This window comes from Stigmatopora argus, chromosome 4 (assembly GCF_051989625.1).
Source record: "Stigmatopora argus isolate UIUO_Sarg chromosome 4, RoL_Sarg_1.0, whole genome shotgun sequence".
Lineage (NCBI taxonomy): Eukaryota > Metazoa > Chordata > Actinopteri > Syngnathiformes > Syngnathidae > Stigmatopora > Stigmatopora argus.
The window spans coordinates 2,111,323-2,126,425 of record NC_135390.1 but is presented as its reverse complement, the minus strand read 5'-3'; the positions used below and the strand labels follow the sequence as shown (position 1 = coordinate 2,126,425).

At 43.6% G+C, this 15,103-nt stretch overlaps 1 protein-coding gene across 8 annotated transcripts in view; it reads left to right on the top strand.

Moving 5' to 3' along the window:
* The first annotated feature begins 605 nt into the window (after nucleotides 1–605).
* The window catches only part of cyb5r4 (cytochrome b5 reductase 4), a 110,539-nt gene continuing 96,041 nt past the window's right edge, over nucleotides 606–15,103 (top strand). For 2 of the 8 annotated variants that reach the window (XM_077597637.1, XM_077597636.1), the window contains exon 1: nucleotides 1,717–2,136. Coding sequence is in view for 4 of the 8 variants with exons in the window: in XM_077597633.1 (XP_077453759.1) it covers nucleotides 1,016–1,099; nucleotides 1,192–1,345 (238 nt within the window). In the remaining 4 variants the exon portion in view is untranslated. Of the gene's footprint in view, nucleotides 1,100–1,191; nucleotides 1,346–1,716; nucleotides 2,137–15,103 lie in introns of those variants that run through there. The other 6 variants (XM_077597634.1, XM_077597633.1, XM_077597639.1 and 3 more) reach the window with 6 other exon arrangements.

Below are 15,103 nucleotides of genomic sequence, written 5' to 3'. Positions count from 1 at the left end.
TGCTAGGTAGGCTGATTGGACACTCTAAATTGCCCCTAAGGTGTGAGTGTGCATGGTTGTCTGTCTACTTGTGCCCTGTGATCGGCTAGTCACCGATTCAGGGTGCCCCCGCCTCTGGCCCGGAGACAGCTGGGATTGGCTCCAGCACCCCCCACGACCCTAATGAGGATAAAGTGGTTCAGAAAATGAGATAAGATGAGACTATATACATACGGTGGATTTTAGCATTCAGACAAATAAATTAAGAAAATGTTTATTTTTTATTTTTCAGGAGAATGCAATATTCATTCGTTAGTTTTCTGTACCTTTTAACTCAATACGAGTTGCTGGAGCTTATCCCACATGACTTCGGGCACTAGGTGGGTGACCAGCCTCACATCTAAGGGCAATTTAACTGTTCAACCAGCCTACCCTACATGTTTTTGAAATTTGGGAAGAAACCAGAAATACACAAAGAATCCCTACGCAAGCCCAGGTAGAACCTGCAAACTCCGCACAGGAAAGTCGGAACCTGAGATCCAACCCTCGATCTCTGAACTTTGAGGCCGACGCTAACCAGGGCGGCTTGAATGCAATAATCTTCCGTAAATAGGAGCTGACGTAACAGTATGTGACGTCACTAGATGAATTCTCTGTCGCAACATGCCCGCCAAGGGTTTTGCCTTTAACTCTCCTTAAAAAACATCTATCTAGCGGTATTCCCTGTTGTCCCATAAACGTGGCTAAAATATGTTGTTATTATAGTTAATCAGCGGATCATTTCGCTCATTTAATGAGCTGAGTGTCATTATTTCAAAATGCTTATTATTTCCAGGATTCGAGTAGCTCATTAGCTAGTCTAGAATAGCACAGTGATGACAGATGTGTAGAAAGTGTAGGAAGGCATAGTTATGGGTCTCATATTTCTCTCGCAGCAAGCTTGAACGCATTTTCGTTTATTTCATTTAAATGAGATAACGACAGTTTATTTTGTAGCCTTTCTGGGTAAGAAGAGTTGTCTACGAGGATTCGCAACATGTTGAACATTCCATCTCAGTCGTTTCCCGCACCGAGCTCTCAACAGCGGGCGACTCAGCCCGGCCAGTCGGGGAGGATAAAGGTAACGATGACACTTATTTTTAGACTCCTTCAACGTAAATATTTCGTGAAAATAATGAATCATCAAGTATATGACTGTCCTTTATAATGAAGGTTGCCTTGAAACCAGGCCACAGTCTTATGGACTGGATTCGGTTCTCCAAAAGTGGAAAAGATTTAACCGGGCTCAGGGGGCGTCTGATTGAAGTTACCAATGAAGAATTACAGAAACACAACTCCAGGAATGACTGCTGGACTAGTATACGAGGTAAGTGACTGCGGCATGTCGCAACAAATGTCAATTTCCGGACTGGTGCTGTGTCAACATTGCACTCTTCATTTTGACAACTTGCGCAATCCCATAATGTCTTGCGCCTTGGGGGCAACGTTAACAATAGGGAATCATATCTTAAAATAAGTCTAAAATATCTCATTTTCTGAACCACTTTATCCTCACTAGGGTGAGAGGCGCCGAGGTGGCGTGGGCATACTTGCACAGACGCTCCCCTACTTACGAATGAGTTAGGTTCCGAGCGATTGTTCATAAGTTGAATTTGTTCGTAAGTTGCTCAGTGCTATATTTTGTATTATAATTTATGTTTAAGGCCTATATAAGTATATTGAAGGTTTATATGAGTGCATTTGTATGTTTAAAGCTTGTATAAGAGTGGTGTTCTATTGTTGGATTTTTGCGCTCGTCGTGGATTGACAATAATGAACACAATGTTCAAGCATAAGGATGTCCATATGCGCACTTGGCAACAGAACACCCTGGGCCGCAATCCGATTATCGACTTTGTGGTCGTGTCATCAGACCTGCGGCCGCATGTGTTGGGCACTCTGGTATAGAGAGGGGCGGAGCTGTCAACCGGATTCAGGAGGAGCAATGTGGTTTTAGTCCTGGCCATGGAACACTGGATCAGCTCTATAACCTCAGCAGGGTCCTCGTAACTTTTTTTCACAACTGGGATATTTTTCTTATCTTGAGGCACTCATTTGCATATTTAAAAAGCTTTTGGAACCTGCAAATTTCGCAGCTAGAGGCATTCGTAAGTAGAGGTATGACTACAGCAGTGGTGTGCCGTCAAGGCCTTCAGGGCCTTTTCTGCTGGCTTAAGAAATATCTGAATCACAGACTGATGTTAATTATATTTTGTCCATGAATTATTAAATAATTCCAAATTTTCTGGCAGCTTCCTTTCATTGCTTTCCCTGTGGTTGCACTGCTTCCAGATGTTTGTTTTCATATTGAAACATTTAACCAATCACATTTCAGCCATTATTTGTTGCCAGGGTCAGAAATCTGCCTCAAGGCCTTCACAATCAGTTCTGCAGGCTCTGCTACATAAAACAAGCGTTGATAAAACTTGCTTTTGTCAGGTCCGGGGCACGAAGCAAAAGCTGGAAGATGGGTTAGTCTTCCCGCTTTTCCAAAGTAGTCTCCCACTCTTCCCCCTCTGCTCCGTGGGCTTTATTGAAACAAGATCACGTGACATAAAAGTAGGCGGTGACACAAACTTTAGGCGGGAATACAAAATTGGGTGACATAAAAGTAGATGACGCGCCTTAACTCAATTGGTGTTGTTACTGTGAAATTCCAGTAGGCTGCGTCTCTGTAAAATTTTATTCTAGTGACTAAAATATAAGCGAATCTAAAATAATACATTTCATATTTCACATTTCCCCCAGTAGTAACTAAAACAATTTTCATTAAACACATCAATTTTTATCCCTTCTCTCCAGGTTTTAGAATACAAATATCATCGCTTACTCTTCACAGGGTATGGAAAACAACAAAGTCGCTTGTCAAGGCAGAGGCGAAAACCCGAGCCACCCGGGGGCACTCGAGAAAAATTCCTCTGCGTCCCTCTTAATGAGCCAACACAATTTTTAAGTCAAGACAAGTACATTTACCCAGAGTACTCGACATCCTGGGATTCTTCGATGGAGTGCGAGAATCTCCAGCATGGTTTGCTATGCAGCTGTACTATATTTCACTGTAAGCTACTAGAGTGTGCTGGATTGTGTTTTGAATCATAGCTTTCACACAGGGGGTTATATGCAGTAAAAATGCTGAATAGTAGCAAAATCACAAGAATGGGGGTTGCAAATTTAATCAGAATGGAGAACCATGATCCGGTTGTTAACCACGACCACAGTGATGCACCTACGGCTGAGTGATCCTGGACATGGTGTTGGCTAGGGCTTTCATTTCAGCTATGGCACGAGTAATGTTACCTTCGTCATCGGTTTCATCTGGGATGAAGCTGCAACAGTGTTCTCCGACTATGGCACACACACCTCCATCCTTGGCTGTTATCAAATCCAGGACCATTCGGTCCTGCACTTAATCTGCTATACCTTGTAGGGCCTTGACGGTTTGGTTAATGAATAGTCCTATACGATAGTTCAGTGTCTCTACACGGATCATAAGTTTACCCACTCCAAGCTGGGGAAGTGCTGACAGTATGATTTTCTGGGAGGTGGACAACAATTTATGGTCATTAGGAACATCAGTGCCCCAGATTGAATCATGTGGTTGGAATTGCACGGATCTCTTATCTCTTACTGTTATGTTCACTCCCCTTAAAAGGAATGCATCTTGGACCATCTGCACCATTGCACAACGACCTGTCCATGCTGTGGGCAAACTCAAAAACACTGTATGTCCACACATCCAATACCCATCATCTTGAGCATCAGTGCCCAGCACATCGGGGAGAGCGTAATAGTCCTTGCATGTGGCACCCAAGGGCGCTCCTGTGGCATTGAACCGGGCTTTGTCAGTGGTGTTTCGTGTGCACGGGGTAAGTACCTGACTACAGTACTTCATGGGGACTTCTAACAGCTGAGAGTGGCCTAAGAATGACATGTTACTAGCGAAACACACGGCCTTAGAATCACGTGGGTATGGGACGTTGTTTAACATAGCTAGATTTGTCCAATCGTAGTCTAGGAGCCTTGCGAAATTTCTACCTGCCATTTATGGTACAGTGGGATTAATCTGGGGAACTACAGTTTTAATTGTAATTTCTAGGTACCATGATCTCAGGATGTCGGGATACCATAGCGGTGTGTCAGTGTCTTAGGCATAGGGGTCAATTGGCTTGGGATACACTGGTGGGGTACCTGTGGAAATAGGTATACGACTACACACAACAACTTTCATTCGCACCAGTCAGTTTCTTCTGGAACACCATGAAATTATACCACACATTTTCTTCATATTAGTTCTTTGGATTTTTCTTCTCATACCACTTCACTCTTCTCTGTGACAGGAGCATGGGTCCATCTCGTTTTCCAACTCGAGTCTCTGTGGGCAGGGCATTCAGCCCAGGCCGTTGGGCTGTTTTGTGTAATGGAACAGAGAAAAATGCATTGCTTTGATCAATCACTAAAGAATTTCTGATGTGGTTTTAACTTGTTTAACAGTGTGTGTGGGTCTGGTACACAGGGTGCTCTTGACTGTACCTTTACATTGACCTGTCTTAAGTCCTGGACCAATCTCCATGTCCCCGTCTCTGCTTTCTTCACTGGAAAGATGGGAGTGTTGCATTCGCTTGATGGACTTTCATTTAGAATGACTGCTTTGAGCATTTCTCCAATTACTGGTCTGATGCCATCTACAGCATCTGGTTTAAGGGGGTATTGTCTGAATCGTGGTCAATATGATGTCTTGGGCTCAATTTTTACTTCTTTTGCTGTGGTCATTTTTCCTATGTCTGCTTTTGATTTGGTCCACAGTAAACTTGGTACTGTAGGGAAATCTTCAGCTTGTAGCAGTATGTAGTCTTGTCATGCAGTCAAATGAGTGTTCGGACTTGCTTGAGTAATCCACTTCAGCTTTTGTCTTGTGACTGTTCCATATGGGGTGTTCATCGGTACGCTGACTGTGGGAGTCTGAAGTGACCACGACTCTTCGCTTCTCGTCTCCAAGAGTCGCACCATGCGTCCCAGGTCCTTCCAAGGCCTGTGGGGTTTTCTCTTTATGGACATGTGGGGTGTTATCTCAAACTGTAGCAGTTTTTTCGCTTGAGGCGGCAAGTTCACTGTGGTGGCCGCATCTCCCTCTGCCGTGGAGTACAGGTACTCCAGTCGAACTGGTTGGGGTCCCAGTCGCTCGAACTGTTTAACAAATTCTGTTCTGGCTTTCCCAAACTTCATGGTGATGTGTAGTGGCCAGTGGGTTTGTGTTTGGCCATCTACATCTTCAAGTTTGGATTTTAACTGCCGGATTACAGATGAGGGCCTTTGTGTTACTAAGTCTAGGGAGTAGAACGTATGAGGCTCCTCTTGACCTTCGACTACTTGGATCTCCGCTTCCTCCCACCTCTGTACTGGTTTCATGCCATCATCTGTGGGGATAAGGCTAATTCCCAGTGTACAGAGTAGGTCTCTTCCCAGGAGGTTCACAGGACAGTTCTTACTCAGGACGAACTTTGCTTCGTGGTTTCGTCCATTTTCATCTGTTATTTTTGTTTTCCTTGACTTCTTCAATAGTTCCATGTGTCCTCCTGCTCCTATCACAGTGATCCATTCTCTTCCTGGTACCAATCCTGGCACTTTGTCTTTGATGACGGATTTATCTGCTCCATTGTCGCATAAGAATTTTACTGCTGTTTGTCTTTGTCCCACCAGTAAGGTGTAGTATGGTTTGCTGTCTTTGTCCTAGTGGGTGGACATGATTTCAGTTAAGTCTAACACTTTTGCTGGCGAGCAAGGGGTTTCTTCGTCCTCATCGCTTTCTTCAGTTTCCTCTTCTGTGTTAGGCTTCCGTTTCTCTTCCATCTGGCGTCATTCTTGATGTTGATGTTCAGGGTTGAACAGTGGGGGTCTTCTGTTCCCCATGGGTGGACCTCTGCAGGCTCGAGCAAAGTGTCCTTTCTTTCCACAGTTGTACCACCTGTCATCTGGGTTTGCTCTTCTTGGTGGGGCAGGTCTTCCTCGGCCTCTTCCTCTTCCACGTCCTCGTTGGTAGAATACTTCTGATGACCCTTGGTTCACCAATGAGGCCATGGTTTGGGTCAGAGTATTAATTCCTGCGCTTACCTGTTTTTGGCGGTGTCTCTCCTCAGCATGAATCACCCACTCCATTAGTTGATTCATTGGCTTGGTTCGGTATGTGACACAGTACTTCTGCATGGACCCTTTGATTTGGGGCTGGAGCCCTGCCAGAAACCCTTGTCTCAGTTGGTCTTGGTACGCCCCTTGATCATTTTGGTCTTCTATGATCCCACTGTGGATTTTGAACACTTCTTCAAATCTTGCTCTGAATTTATGAACTCCTCCTTGTGCCTGTCTTGTGGCCCTGATTTTGTCATAGCATGGTCTCGCACTCGGGGCAGAAGTTTTTCTACCGCTTTAGGTCTTGTGAATCGTGGGGGTGGACTCTTCCTTGGTTGTCCCTTTCGTCGAAATTTCCTCTCACTCTGGCCCAGTTGTGTCCCAGACTCATGATGAACGCTCTTTTTGTCTCGGCTCCATTCAGTTGGAAACTTTGTCTCAGCTGTTCAAAATTATTCGACCTTTCAGTTGGGTTCTTTATTGGGTCTCCCAGTCCTTTGCATGCTTCGGTGTAATCGGACTTGGTCCATGGACGGTGGACGAGAATGGTTTGATCGTGTTCTCCGTTCACTTGGAAGTGTGGGTTGCCACTTCAACCATGGGATACATCTGACTTGGTGGTGCCCATGGTTGTGGGTCAAGGCGAGGTCCTTGGAACGCCACCAGAGAAGGATACAGTTGACCTTCTTGTTGGAATAATGATTCAAACCTTTTAAATCATTATTAGTAATATTTAATTAAAAAAGGAAAAACATCTTTCAACAAATTCTGCTTACAACTTCGAAGGAGATGCCTTGTGACGTCGTCTCAGTCCACAGTGCATTCTGAATTGCAGTAACTGAATCATTGTATTTAATCGCGACATTCGAAAAACATGGTTATGTAATCAGTACAATAACACTCTCGCTGGTTAGAAAAACAACAGTGTGAGGAATGCTTTCAAGGTAAACAAAGCAGTATTATAATGTAAGCAAAGCCGTATTTTCAAATCTGCTGGTGGAGTCTCGTCATAACATTTGGTAGAAGTGTCCGTAACGCCGTGACCTCTTTTTCTTTGCCCTTGAGGAGTAGAATGTGGAGGAAAAAGTCCATCTTCCCATGACTTGATTTATAGCCTTACTACTTATTGAAAAATGTTTACAACACATATAGAATATTTCATAATAATTCTAACATTCCCTCCTTTTACTATATGTTTGTTATTCATTTTATGACAAATTCAAAATGAGAGGGATATCACCGTTGGCTGTTTTAATTTTACCCGCTTAGGCTCTACTCGTTCGGCAGGTCTGAAAAGCAGAAAATAAGATCATTTTCGCCCAATCCATCCTCCGAATTACCATGCTCCTGGAATTCACTGTTGGTGTCAGCACGTTTCATCAGTAGGGGATATAATTCATGCAATTTAGAATTTGTAGGGGCAATCGCAGTGGTTATAAGTCGGCTTATCAAAGATCTTAAGCAGGGAATAATACAACACCCACATAATGTCAAAATCGTAGCAAAAAGGCCTACGGAAAATGCCACAAATTAGGCCAAATCATTATTAGTGAGGCCACAAATCTGTCAGCGGACATTATTCTACTCCAGGATGCTTTTTCATCTTGCGGTTTAGGGTCTGCAGGCCATCGTTGGCCCTGGTGTGGGACCCAGTGGGGGGCGTGTTGTTGAGTGCAACATTTTCAAACGTTGCATACGCCCCCTGCTCCTTCAAGAAGCATTTCAACCGCTGCACGATCCTGGAACGCCATCAGACTAGTGGCTGCCAGTTGTTCCTTTATCGCCACAAATCCCTGTTCAGTATAATTTCCAAGTTTTTTGGACATTGTAATGCAGGTAATTTATCCAATCAACATTTTTGTTTGGAGTAATTAAAAGAAAAATATACTCCCAACCTGCTGCGATCTGATTAGCCAACTTATACTCATCTGGTACGCCCCGTGGATGCCAATCGCATCAATGTATGTCGGATCACCCTCTCTCCATGCCGATTGACGCCGTCGCGAGGGGCCCGCCATCATACCGGATTTCTGTGCAGCCAATTGTATCTCCTCTACTGTAGATGGAAAAACAGACACTGGTAATAGCAGTGAGACCAAGGCACAAAGTCCTGCTGTCATTTTGGCAGGAGTCGTATAATTTGTTTTGACCCCACCACCACCATAGGTCAGAACGTGGAATCAGGGGTGCAGTCTGTTTTAGGACGTGGTCACATTTATCGCTCCCAGTGCCGGACCGTGTCCTGTGAGGACTAAGCAGGTAAAATGATTAAACGCGACGTGTTGAAAAGTTAGGCTTGTCCTTTGCTGCCGTTGTAACTGGGTAGACTTTATTCCATTTCATACATTTTGGGCTTACATCTTCTTTTGTCATTATCTCCTTTACACAATCAGGGGTAATTTGCGCGGGTACTACTCTTAAGAGAGGTCGGCCCCCCATACATGTTATACAGGTTTGATACAGGTTTGATTTATAATAGCTGCATTTTCCATCAACAATAACCAATTATTTCTTAACGCCTCCCGTTTGGGAACTCCCCGTTGCAGAAATGAATTCTCTGGTCATCTCAGATTTTAATTTTACTATGGCGGATCCGGGTGTTTCCATCTCTGACGACCTTCCCACCGTCTCCATAGACATGGTTCCACCTGCCCATGGACTTAGGAAAAACGTCAGACAAGGATCCACAAGTTAATTTGTCAGTCTGAATTATGATTTGTAATGCCCCCACCGTATGGGTTAATTTTATCGAAGGCCTGATGGGTTTTTTTCGCACGCGTGTGTCATCCAAGCTTGCCAATCTAGACCAGTTTCTGCAACAAGGTTTCCCCAATCTGTTTTAGGACTGTTATGTACCACACATATTCTATAAAATCCATGTGTATCCTTTGAAATGGATATGTAGCTTTTGTAGCTTGACATAAGGGGGAATCGCCCGTGTTTTGGCCATATATCTGCATATAGATTGACTATATATAACCTCCCCCTTTTTTGAGGCATGAAATTTACCATGACTCAAAATGGTAGCCCTCGTAGATAAGACTTTTGTTTTTGTTTAGTCCCCCAGGTTCCCAAAATTTCGCATTGCAGAAATCAAATAATTTCATTTGGCGAAATTCTTTTCTTTTTGTTTCTGTCCTACTCTGCCACCGCTGTCCTTGAAAGGCTTATCAGCGATTTCAGAAATATTCCACCTTGATATTAGAATATTGATATATCTTGGTGGCCAGCCAATTAAAACACAAAAGACAGACACTCATCCACGCTCGCACTCATAATCAAGGAATTTGCTTTGAGTGCTCCCCCAATCATCCATAATTTTGGTTTGTTGGAGTAAAACTGGAGTACCCAGAGAAAACCTACGAATTCTTGAGGACACCAGGAATACTCCACACTCCGGAAGGTCTGGATCCACTCCGCATTAGTAGATCCTCGAACCGCAAGATTGATGCCTGAAGAAACTAGATAATTAATGTATTAGATTCACATGCCACATATCAAAAAATAGAAATTTGTTCAATTGCCACCGCCCCTTACCCCAGTCAGTCAGCATGTAGACTGCCATGCGAGTGGCTGTGATTAACTATCTATTCGCCAATAATGCAATAACGGAAAAGTTGTGACACATTGAAACACACACACACCCCCTTTTAGTATTTTAACCGTTTGTAAAAACTTTATCGCCATGTTCTGGATTAAGTTACACCCCCTTTCAATGTTATCGAATTTTGCCCATTCTAGTCAACCCATCTACTTAAAGCATTTCTCCAAGGTTGATATTTTATAATTTGGAGATGTTATTTTTAAAACATAGACATTATTTCATCACTTGTTTCCCACCATGAAAGGCCCCACCTGAATTTAAATTTTTTTGTAGATATTCCCCTTTATCTAAGCTTGTTATTGCCCATCGTTATCACCGTAACATTCAGGTGTATTAACCCCATAATTGCAATGCAGTAAGTTTTGGCTAAATTCTTAATGTGTATGCCCCTAAAGCAATAGACAGTAATAACGTCCCAAAAGTCATCAATATGACCTATACCAAAGCATACGCCCCCTTTAGGTCAAACAGGGAACGCGTTTTGTGCACTTAAAGGCGCTCCATGTTTCTTCTAGGGAAACTATGCCTATCCTTAACCAATTATCTTATCTACCCCAGCCAGGTTCAATTTACCTAACAATTTGGACGAATGCCATGAAATTTCTCATTTCCGCATTGTTAATTTCATGTCTGATTTCTTTAACAACCAAATAACTCTTAATACCTAAGACATAAATTGCAAATCACCCCATACTATGTTTACTTAAGATAAGAGCCATTTCTTATAGCTCCCTGTTACCACAAGAAAAATGTACAATTAAATTAGAGAAATCCACCTTTTACTAGGCATTTCCTAATTACAATTTTCAATGCTTAATAAAGGACCCACAAATTGTCACCAATATGCCATAATATTGTAAAAAAAATCCTATATTAAAGTATTTTGAACAATCCAACCATTCAAAAACAGTAATAAAATCTTTTTATCCTCCAAAACTAGCTCTCTTCAATTAAGAGCCCTTTGAACTTCACAAAACAAAAAATAAAATAATAATAATAGTATTATTCCCAATTCCAAAGCTTTTACCAAATCAATCTTTGCCAAACAGATTTTCTATCACCTCGAAAGACATTTCTGATTAAATCCCAAAAATAAATGCGAAGATAATCGCGGAACCCTGCATCCCTTGCAGACTGTGTTTTGTTCTTATTCTGAAATGTTTAAATGGAAGCGCGCCCTTAGCCGCTGACTGTGACCTTCACGCTCACTGCAGAAGCAGCATCCTTATCTTTTGTTTACAAATTCCAAAATGCTCTCTTTTCTTTGTGCCCAATGCTTCGCCTCCTGTGCCTCCTGTGAGCAATTATTTTTTAGAGAAGACTAAATTAATAAACTAAATTAATTACTCTCCCGATATCCAACTATATCATCATATCATCATAGTTTGCCAAGACCCCATAATCACAATATGCTGCAAGCACAACTATATCATAGCAAAACCCATTTCTGCCCTCAAGTTTGCTTCAGCACCCCCAAGGCCAATTATTGTAATATTCAGCCGCACCAAAACAGAGCGCTCCCCCGCAATCAAAGCATTATTCGGCAAGTTTAGAGTCTGACCAAAACGCAGTTTTGGCAACCCCGCTAAACATTTAATTGGCTGTTTTGTATTTCTGTTAACCAAAATATTCCCGCTAGCAGACGGGAACGAAACCAGGATAGGCCACAATAAGCCATTTCATTTCAGTACATTGACATTACATTTAGTTACTATTAACAAGTATGCCTAGCACTTTGTAATAACCATTTTAATTGCCATTTTACAACTTTGAGCATCACACAAAAAAATCCAATTGAATTCATTCCCAAAGAATGTGATCTCTGGTTTAAAATTAGCTCAACATCCTCATGTTCAAAATCCTCATTCAAATCATTTTGAGCAGGCCTGCCTTGTTTTTAGAGACCTTTTTGTCCAGGCAATCAAGCGATATATGTAATATATATAAGTATAATTTGAATGAGCATGCAACACATTTGAATGAGCATGCAACACATTTTTTTTTTTAGCTGCTCCTGATAAATGCTGCCCACCGCGTGGTCTTCAGCGATGCCGCTGTTGGCCTTAAAACAAGCCGTCATCCTGATTTGATATTCTGCAAAAGGCTCACCATCCCTCTGCTTAGCTCTGCTGATCACGGTATAATTAACTTTTGTTTTAAACTTCCCCGTAACCCGATCAATCAGTTCATGCACTCTCAAATTCAAATTACGACCGTCATGACACAACGGGCCACCATCAGCTTTTGGATTCGAACATCCAAATTTAGTAGGAGCCTGCTCCTTGCCCACATTAGTATTAGCAACTTCGATCATGGGATATTGTTCAATAAACACATCACTCATTGGCGGCGCCCCAGGCTGGGGAGATAGCGTTTTCTCCCCATGTCCCCCACGGGCCCTCCCGACCTGGTCATATTTGTCGGAGGGGGCCCTCCTTTTTAACAACAACAACAACACACTTCTTCCCCACCGGGCTAGTCGTCCTCTTTTCTGTGGAATAACACAGCCTCTGTGTTTCCAGTCCCACCGTTATCAACTGATTTAACCCATGTATCATAAACCAATAATAGGTATCATTATATCCCTCCTGCTCCATTTTGTTAAGATTTCCCCCATGTTTAGCACGTATTTTATCCTGCAGTATCAATATCTTATGCATATTAAGCTGGCCAGCAAATCCATATTTATTTATCCATAAGTTTAGGTGTTTAACCCTTGTAGCGCTTTGATTTTCAACAATCCAATCTTTACACGGCAGACGTCAATAGCCGCTTTACTGTTTGCACCACCCATTTTGGAGTGGATTTGTGTGTATCCCCGTAGTACCTTTTTTTCTTTTTAGGTTTTTTTAACAACTACACACACACCCAAACACCGTCGACGTTTATAGACCACACCGTGTCTACCTGCTAGTGACTAGTATTCGCAGGGTTTTAAAATCGCTAATCCCCAGGACGCGAGCCTTACTTCTCAAAATAAGGCCTTCGCGTGTGATGCCCTTCGCGCATTTGGATCCCGTCAACAATATGCAGCCATCACACGCGGACTCGGCAGAAATGTCGAAAGATGCTTACCCAGAGGATAGTCGTCAACCGATTAGAAAACAGGCGCTGCTGAGAAATTATCCAGCCTGGAAAAGGGATTCTCGCCGTGCACGGTCACTCCAGATATTAAACTGCAGCGTCTGGATTCCTTATCGGTGTGTTGACCCCGGCTACTCGAAGGACCAAATGTTGGAATAATGATTCAAACCTTTTAAATCATTATTAGTAATATTTAATTAAAAAAGGAAAAACATCTTTCAAAAAATTCTGCTTACAACTTCGAAGGAGATGCCTTGTGACGTCGTCTCAGTCCACAGTGCATTCTGAATTGCAGTAACTGAATCATTGTATTTAATCGCGACATTCGAAAAACATGGTTATGTAATCAGTACAATAACACTCTCACTGGTTAGAAAAACAACAGTGTGAGGAATGCTTTCAAGGTAAACAAAGCAGTATTATAATGTAAGCAAAGCCGTATTTTCAAATCTGCTGGTGGAGTCTCGTCATAACATTTGGTAGAAGTGTCCGTAACGCCGTGACCTCTTTTTCTTTGCCCTTGAGGAGTAGAATGTGGAGGAAAAAGTCCATCTTCCCATGACTTGATTTATAGCCTTACTACTTATTGAAAAATGTTTACAACACATATAGAATATTCCATAATAATTCTAACACTTCTCCTCTTCTTTCCTTTTGTCCTCTCGTCTGCATCTCTGGGGAGACAATCGGACCATACTTCCCTTATAGAATGGTACTGGGGTGGCGGCCAAATCATATGGTTTGACTTTGGCGGCCCCTGCTGGTCCTCCAGAGGCATCTGCGGGCTCTGGCTCTCCTCTTCTGGCTCCATCTTGTGGTAGTTTTCCCTGCCAGACGTTTTGTTCTGCTCTTGCTCCATCTTGTGGTGGGTGAGGGGCATTGTGTAGTCTGAGAGGAGCAGTCAGTTGAATAGGTGACCCCCCCCTTTTTGTTTGCACAGCGTGTGCTTGGCATCTTCTCACGTGAGCACGAGGAATCTGAATGACTGAATGCTCTGGCGGTAATCCGGGATTCATCAAACCATAGTTACAGACGTAACTTTCTTTCTATTTCATCCTTCATTGGCCGCCAGAGGTCGTGCTGAAAAAGGTGAATGACCAATACCAGCCACTTCACGAAGGATTCCACTCTTGTGACTTTTCGCGGACACTCAGACCATTCTTACTGGGTGGGGATTGATGACAAACAGACAGTAACATCCATGTAGGGGAATGCCCTTCAGCCCAAATCATGTCCTAGTAATTTCCCCAATACAGCAGTAGTGGAATCCGGCAGGTAGCGCCCGGTCATGAAATACTGCGATCAAATCCACATCAGTACAAAGGGCACCATTGCTGTAGACTGACCCTGGACCTCACCAGGAAGACGGAAATCCTAAGGAAGGCGCACAGTCTGACCGATAAGGGAAGCAGTCCTCACTTTGCCACTAAGGTGACATTAGGTCACAGGGTGACACCAAAGACCCAGAGAGTGCGTGCCAAATGCTGAGATGCTACGTGGCAAGCAGGACGTCCCAGAAACACTCGGCTGACAGACAGCAGAACAGGCGGGGTGGACCTCCCAGCAGTCGCAGGCGGAATTGCTGAAGCTTCGAGCCAAAACCAATCCCCTAGTTGGGAAGAACCCTCCAGGTAAGGAGACAGTTGTCGAAACGTCAGCTGAAAAATAGGGTAACCATAGTCGAGTCATCCAGAAGGGGGCCAACAGCGCCAGCCACAATTCACCGAGTGGCAGGAACCCATAGTAGGCTTTTAAGACCAAGACCAGTGGGCTGAGGCAAAAAGAGAAAGGAGGGGAACGTCTCCCAGGACGCCCACAGAATGACCCCTGGACAGCCGGCGGTCCACAGAATGGTAAACAATACATTGGGGCAGATGGCCACACCACCGGTGGGACAGGACTTCCATGTCGAGCAGACCGACAAGACCCTACTAGTGGGAGACAGGGTACACATTGCTAGGTTAGTCCAACAGTATCATCCCATGCCCCCGCAGGCATGGGAAGCACTCCTCCTCTTGCACCACATAAGCTCTAGCCGACTCGGTCCAGCACAGACCAGCTGTCCAAAGTTGTTCCATTGTGTCACACAGAATCTAGCCCACCAGCGATTGCCCCATGTTTGGTGGGGACCACACTCATTGAGACAGGTCTCAGAGGACAGGTGTGAAACTGGTTCCAGAAAGGACCAAGAGGGTGCAGGTTTTTATCCCTACTGAAACAGCGCAAACAGGTAGGCCAATTAGGAGGTCTGCTGGAAGAAGCACCTGACTGCAA